The following is an 8,120-nucleotide window of genomic DNA, read 5'->3' as shown; positions in this document are numbered from 1 at the left end:
TCTTTAAACTATTATGAATGGTTTTTTGTGGTAATCAAGATCTAGACCCTCGTCATAGCTAGCATGTACTGAGGAACAGAGCTATCGACTGTTTTTTGAATGAGGTGAAATACCCTTCTCAACATCTTAAGATTTTCAATTTTAGTCATATCACTGGAGAACTCTGAAGAGGAAGTGCCATTTCCAAGTCCAAGTGAACAATCTAAAGATCAGTTTTTTTATGAAGACAGGGCAGGGAGAAAGGTCTAATAAGCAGCATCTCTCCCACTAGGAGTCTGCAACAACATATCTCCCTCCTTCTAACTTACTACAAGGCCCAATGAGAAAAGGAGTCTTCTGGATATTACACCTGCCACCTGCTCTACAAGTTACAGAGAAAGTAGCTATAAAAAAAGAAGAAATTCAGAAACTTGTTTACAGTATCAGTATTTCCCAGATAATTATCTTCTTGTTATATTTTAAACATGTCTTCCATATGAAATTCAACTGTCATACCAAGCTATGTGCACATACAAAGTAGAACTGAAAGAGCTGACTGACTGTTTATTTTAAGTGATTTTTTTTCTTTACAGTTTAGTATAACTGGAGGTAGATGCAATATTAAGTCATTTTCTTCCAGTGGTTTGAAATAATAGTCACCTATGAACATTAGCAGAGTCCTGGATATTTGAATCAGTTGTTTAAAGCGAAGCCTACAGGAACATACAAATGAAACAACAAAAAATAAATCATAGCAGGTTATATGATGATTGTCAAGACAGTATAGTGCAGATCATCTTGGAGGAAAGGTTGTTTGTTGTCAGCACAGTAAAGCTAGTACTGCAAAAAAATTATATGATGTACGCTACTTGAAAAGATACACAAGATTCAGAGACAAAGTATTACAGCTGTGCTGCTCATATTATTTTCCATATATCTAAAACCATCAAGTTGAAGAGAATTACATGGCAAGAATCTGGTTCATGTAATCATATGAAAATAGATGCTGCAATTGTCAGAACTTTTGCCTTAACCAAGCATATCTGACTCATTTTCAGAGCTATTAAGTTTCTCCTCTTCAATAGATGCCTTTGTGGAAGCAATGGAGCTTCCTCTTAGCACCTTCAGTTTAAAGTATTTTTTATAATCACAGTACACTATTTTTTTATCCATTCAACGAAGAAGTGCTTGCTAACCTCTAAGTGGGGACAAATACTAATAGTCAGACACAACAGCTATGGTTTATTAACAAAATTAGGTAGTAGTGTCCTTTCCTTAGAATCCTAGATTTGCAAAAGAGCAAAAATGGTCTGGTGGAATACAAATGGCAAAAAAATATTTGTAGCAATAAAATGAAAAATGCTTTTAAAATAAAGTCTGCATAGCTTTTTTCCCCTTTCAAATTCCCCACAAAGTTTTTTGAACATATGGATTGCCCAAAATGCAGTTACTTCTGTAAAGTGAAATACTAATATACATCTGCATATATGACCATACACTGCAATGTATCTCAAATAGATGTTTAAGAACAGCTTAGAAAGAAAAAATCACATTATGTGCTTTGTTCCCTGGGTGCAATTTCTTGATAGGTGCATAAAATTTGGGGATCAATCAACGAACAAATTTGAGCATGTACTTAATTCAAAGACTACAAGTAATTTTACTGGAATGAGTGGGACTCAGACTTTAAGATAAACCTGTCCTGATGCCCTCAAATTAGCAGTCCTATAATGTTCTGCCTCTGGCAGTATGGAGTACATTTCAGGAAATTAAAGATGCCAAGTAATAACTGACCTCCTTTTCACCCTTCCCTACCAAGAAAAGAAAGCTTCCCAAGCAAAGTTTACAAGAAAGCTGCAGGCAAGCCTCACTCATCATGCAGATGTAATGGTCCTTTTAAAGTTAACAAGCAAGATTAGCATTTGATCACTAATATACAGGATACATACAATAAAACTTGCACTGGTTTTAAAATGGAAATGTACTTCCTGGCTCAGGAACTGTGATCTGCTCTGTAATGCACAAAATGTATCATTTAAAATTTTTTTTTCTTCTTAGTTAAAACCTAAATATTGCATCCAGTATAAATTTAAGTATTTTACATATGAAGCTGATCTATATAATATGTGAAACTTTACAAAATAGTATTAAAGTACTCAATAAAAAGATCACATTTAAAATATTTACATTTTATACATTATTTCCCCCTACTTACAATTATTAAATAATCTTCTGTGGTTTCCTTAATTTTAGGGAAAAGCTTTTATTAACTACAAACTAATTATTAATTATTTTCAAATGGCTTTTTACTTAAACAGAATTTTACCAAAATCACCATTTCCAATGTGAAACATTATGCCCATGTTTTCAGTAGTTGTTATATATCAATATATCCATATTTTATAGTTGTTTTATAATGCAGTCCTATTTTCTGTAATAAACAGCACAGATCTAAGCAAGAAAATGGAACAGTATGGATAGAAACATTATATTCCCAACTCTTAAATCCCTTTGTCACTTGGCTTCTAGAACATCCATTTCTTGATAATTTATATTATTCTTCCAGTATTTTCAAGGAATCGCAGATTCAGAATTTATTTAGGGTTTTGTCTCATCATCTTTTGAAAAGTTATTTCCTGAAGATACTTCACAGACACTATCACCATCCGTGCTGAAATCATCATCGTCATCATCATCGGAATCAGCCAACACTTTATTTGGCGACTTCTTCAGTCTACTAAAACAAAAATACACGGCTTTGCTATTAAAATTGCACATCTACACACATGCAGACATTTATGTAAAGCTTAAAACATCTGACAGGTAGGATTTACATTTTTGAAGGGTATCAAAGAAACTTGTGCTCCAACAGGGGTAGTTTATGATAGACTACATCCTGCATGGAAGAAACATGCAATAGAATGAAGAACAATCAATCAATCATATTTTCAAGCACCTCTAACTAAAGTCACAGAAAGGAGAAACCATACACTTTGCAGAATCAGATGCTCAAAGATGGAAAACTAACAGAGGACAGATGTACCCCTCAGTCATTAGCAGGAAATTGTTATTACTACAAATGACAAAAGTGTCGAGTCCCACCACCTTTTTCCATTTTTTATTCCCTGCCTCAACTGACATTATTCATCAGGCAAGTCTTGGAAAGATGGTTTGGGCACCACTTTTCCCTAGAAATGCAGAATTTCACAGATGTGACTCTTAAACTCTTTCTGCTTATGATAAACTTGAAGTTTGTTAGAGGAAGCCCTCAGCTTACGGACTAAAGGAGCAAGAAATTTATCTTGCGAGTGGTGGTGTGATACATAATTGTAAGGTCTGACAAATCCTCCTACCTTAATTCCTTCTTTGCAGCATTAAGCTGTCCTTGCAATTGTTCATTCATGTCTAGTTGTTCTTCCAGTTCTCTCTGGAGTTTCTTCTTAGCACTTTCCAGTCTGTCTATTTCTTCTTCAGCTTCTTCAACTTGGCGTTTCATTGCTTTCAAACGCAAACTCAACTGAAATATTTACATGTCAGATGATTAGAAAACAATTTTAGTAAAGAAATTTTATTCTTCCAGCATCTATGAGAAGGAGAATAAAGACACAACTTTGCCAGTGTAGTGACCCTGTAATCCTATGCTTCAGAAATACTTGAAAGTCAGCATCAGACTTCGAGAAAAGTAATGAGATACACTTTTTTAAGAAGAAAATACAGCAACAAGCAAACATAGCTTTGGTAAAGTAAGACAATATTATGTGACAGCAAGAGCCAGTTATCAATAAGGGAAGACTGAAGCTATTAGTGTGTCTAAGTTCAGCAAATTTACCAGACAGATGACATAAGACATGTTTTAAAAAGATTGTTCCCTTAACAGATGTCTACAACTTGAAATACACTGTCCATTCTCTAAGCAACACATTAACTATTTGACTTGTGTACTGAAACGAACCATGTTTTAAGCCATGAATCCACAAAGACCACAGAAATGCTAGAGCACATTTCTCTTAGAATATCAATGTATGCTTAATACTAAAACGTATATTTAGCAATGAACAGCTTCTTTCTTTACACAACATTTTACGATGGCGAAACAGAATAGATTATTTGGTGGTGCATGTACTTACAGGATCTTATACTATCTGTTATGGGCTTTATTTCTTAAAATAATTATACCATTGCTTCTGTAAGTGCTTTCTTTTCTTAATTTTAGAGTTTAGTAACAATTTAGTACTAGGCAAAATAACATTATGACAATGAGAACTGCAAGCCTCATTAAATTGGAGTTCATAAACTATGAATTAATCAGTATCTACTTATAGTCTTCTCATACCTTTTATACAGGATGACTTATGCTAGTAGGATTAGTATCAGATATTTGCAAACTAGTCTTTCTCTCTACCTGGTCCTTTTGATCAGTCAATGAGAGATGCTCATCATCTACTTGCAACATTAACTCCTTCACTTTTCTCTCAAGTCTGCGATTATTTAGTTGCAAATTAGCTCTATCCCTAGGAAAAAACAAAACAAAACAACACAACAACAAAACAAAAGATAGGCATGTAAAAAAAGGAACTAAAATACTTCCAGTCCTGCTGACCTACTTCCTTAGTGGTTTCCTAAGAATTCAACAAATAATAGGGGCCCTGCTTTGATTCACTGATTTCATGTAAAATATTCAGAAATTTGTTAAAAAGCATGAACACCTACGGGGAAATTCTTCTGTCTCCAGAGTAACATTTAGGAAAAAAATATACATTCTTCCAAGATTAAACAATGAAATGAGAATAAAAATGGAAGTGTTAAACTATGGTTAACATTTCTAAGTCATTTACCGATATTAGACCTTGATAAAATAATGAGGTATGGAACCATGTTAGCACTGTGCAACTTCTAATGTGCCTTCACTTAGAAAGAAAACCTGTGATACTTTTATGAAATAACGACCATTTTAATTCGGTGGTTGTGAGAACAAAATCAAGTTAATCGTATTAGAGAGTTAATATTAGCAAGATGCCATATTAACAAACATAAACATGCATGGTTTTATCTTAACGTAACTAGTTTCACCTCTCTTCATTTTCAAGTCGTTCTTCTAGTTCTGTGATCCTTGCTTCCATTTGAGCAACAAGTCCCTCTTTACTGGATCGGTAAGAACCCTCCAGGTGAAGGATTCGGCTCTTCAAGTCTTTGTTCTACAGTTGGAACATAGCTGATTACTACATAACACGCTCACATGAACAAATATCACCTTAACACAAAATAAATATCTCCAGGCAAACATAAGGGGATCAGTATATTTTTAATTCAGCCAATATGGAAAAAGACAGTCAGCGAAATTTTATTGTTTACTACCAAAAAAATTTCTATTACTGTGCTTTATTAGAAAGAATTTAGGGTTATGCTTGCGTTAAGATTCTAAGCTTAACTAGACCCTTGAACTTCAATTGGTTGCAAGCCATTTCCAACAGCATTTTTTAATATGCTGAAATTTTTTAAATAGCATTGGATTTGTCTTACACTCCACAGACTTCTTTTGCCAAATTCTGTACTCTTCCTCTGTAACTCACTCATGTATGGCTAAAACAGACAAAGAAATTACTTGCATCCAAGATCACTTTATCAAAGCTGTTATTGTGGATTTCCGCCCCCCTTTCTTAACTATCCAACGCTACTCCTACTACATAAATACTTTGAAAAACTTTGCAAGCTGCATGATTTGTAAGAGCAGACTTTTTGATCAGATTTAGACTTTGATTTTTATGAAGCTAGGTAATTTAGGTTTTCAGTGGTGACCTAATGATAAAGTTGCCAGAATAAAAATAAAAACAAAACAAAACAAAAACACCAAAACCAATCAATCAATCAGAGTTACATGAGGAACAGAAAATAAAGCTCTTTGTTACACAACTTCAGACCATGATCTCAGATCTCAAACACTAAAAAAGCCATGATAGCAAAGTCAGAACTACAGTGCAAGGATACACATGGAACATACCAGTAGATGGCATTCTTTTTTCTTAAATAATTAAGATGGGACTAATTTAACATAACTTAAGGCACCAGATTAGGTGCCTGGTATAATCTTGTTCTCTAAATTCACATTACAATCTGTTTTATGTTCTTGAGACAGTCAGTACTATGGCTTCCTAAGATAGCTGGATCTCAGCTAGGGGCTAGGATTGTAACCTTGCTCTCAAAAACCACGGAGCTGTAGAATAAAATGTTGCAAAAAGTTTGAAAATATTTGTAATGTACATGCAATCATGGATACTGAAACAGGAGTCCCATTCCTTCCTAGACAACAGAGAGTAGAAGTTCTCTATCAAATCTGCACCTTTTCTTGCAGAGTCATGTCATTTTTTAACTCCTACAGAAGAAAATACTCCACTAAAATCATAATTGCTTGAAATTATGACCTGTTGTCAACCATTGTCAACAGTATTCCTGAAGTACCGTTAAGATGTTGAAGAACAGTTACCCCCAAATTGATCAAAGTGTTTACAGCTAAACTGGATAAGTGTCTTTGATACTCAACAAGTCTTTTCTATAGATGTGCTTTCTAAATGTTTCTCTATTGATATCTCAGTTTTATTCTGAAACAAGTGTACTGTATCAACCATCACATTTCTTATTTTTAATGCCTTTGATCCTCAAATGTAGAGACAGATATTTTGTGGTAGAAAGAGGCCTGCACTCACTTCAATAAAAATGTCTTATTATATTATATAAACAGATGAGTGCTTAGTATATGAAATACATAAACTGTGACAAATCTCAAGCTAAAATAATATTTTTTTATTTCTGTACCCCGAAGAGAAGACTTAATTCAAGATTATAATATTTTGAGTATCAGTATTAAAACACTTACAATTTTTAATCTATTCTTACTAACACATACTACCAGAAGCACACTATGGTGTGATATTACTGGCTACCAAATACTGTATTCCTGAAATGCTTATTTGAAGTTGCTAACGAAGGCAGATACCTATCCTGTTATCTTGCTAGTGCAATGATAACCACAATTACCTGTCTTTCCAATGAAATTTTGTCACACTCCAAATCTTGCTTTATAGCTCTTTCCTGAAGTAGCTCTGTCCTCATTTGTTCAATCTATTAAAGACAGAAATTATAGTAAAAGATTTCCATTTGTGTATGCATGTATATATACACACACATAATAAACATAAAGCATATCTATCTATGCAATGAAAAAATATTTGCTCTTTCTTTGATCTCAAGACATATGCATGATTTCAGATGAAGTTTAAAATTAGACTTGAACAAAATTTTCTGTTTCAGGAAGCCTATGTTATTCCCAGTGCTTATTCTAGGCATTTTCTAGCCACACTGGGTACTGCTGATGTTTGGTATATATACTCTGTAGCATGGAACTGAACTCTTTACATGAGAGTTCTATGATGTGTCAGGGAACGGAGTTCTGGAACATGGCATCAGTCTTCAAACACTTTCTACAGTTAAGTAGAACTTATCTATTGATTTTCTATAGTTAAGTCTGAAGCTCTGAATTGGCACCTTACATTTAAGCTGTTGACCAGTCTACTTTAAAGTTTCACTATTGAACACAAACTAGTAATTGCAGGGAAGTGAAACACTGTACAGACAATTACAGTTTTCTGTGTGAGAACAGTGAAAGCTCTTTTTCAACTGATTCTGATGCATACTGGATATGAACACTATTCCCCTCCTCCAGTCAGACTTATTTTTTGAGTTTGCCATTTCATGAGAGCACCCACTTGTACATTTGGGCAGGGAATGAGTTTTGTTTTGTTAAAACACAACTCCTGCTACAGTTTCTGTAAATATTTCAGTTGCATATTCAATAACCAAGAAAAGTACATCCTCCATATCTAAGATGTAAAAAAACCTACCTGATCAATACAGAATCAAGAGAAGAGTACAGAATTAGTTTGTTTTATCTCACTATTGGACTTGACTAGAAAAAAAAAATAATCCGAGCATCTGAGAAACTCTAAACTGCCCAACAACTGCTACTGAAACTTCAGGACTAAAGGAAAAGTTTCTAGTGCCCAAATACTCTTCTTGCCTCTTATTCCTGCTAAGACTGCCCTGAAGTCTTTCAAATGCCTTTGCAGATGCAGCTAAAGATACTACAG

The 8,120-nt window shown here is 34.1% G+C and overlaps 1 protein-coding gene across 1 annotated transcript in view; it reads right to left on the bottom strand.

The window, feature by feature from the left end:
- Positions 1-2,075: 2,075 nt before the first annotated feature.
- CGNL1 (cingulin-like 1) overlaps positions 2,076-8,120 on the bottom strand; it is a 41,040-nt gene continuing 34,995 nt past the window's right edge. Inside the window, exons 15-19 of the mRNA XM_008941469.1 lie at positions 7,012-7,095; positions 5,050-5,174; positions 4,382-4,490; positions 3,333-3,496; positions 2,076-2,713 (exon numbers count right to left, since the gene is read on the bottom strand). Coding sequence (XP_008939717.1) covers positions 2,578-2,713; positions 3,333-3,496; positions 4,382-4,490; positions 5,050-5,174; positions 7,012-7,095 — 618 coding nt within the window. The 3' untranslated portion in view covers positions 2,076-2,577. The remainder of the gene's footprint in view (positions 2,714-3,332; positions 3,497-4,381; positions 4,491-5,049; positions 5,175-7,011; positions 7,096-8,120) is intronic.

The sequence above is a fragment of the Merops nubicus genome, unplaced genomic scaffold (genome assembly GCF_000691845.1).
Source record: "Merops nubicus isolate BGI_N331 unplaced genomic scaffold, ASM69184v1 scaffold32725, whole genome shotgun sequence".
NCBI lineage: Eukaryota > Metazoa > Chordata > Aves > Coraciiformes > Meropidae > Merops > Merops nubicus.
The sequence above is the reverse complement of the archived record's forward strand: the minus strand, read 5'-3'. Positions and strand labels throughout refer to the sequence as shown.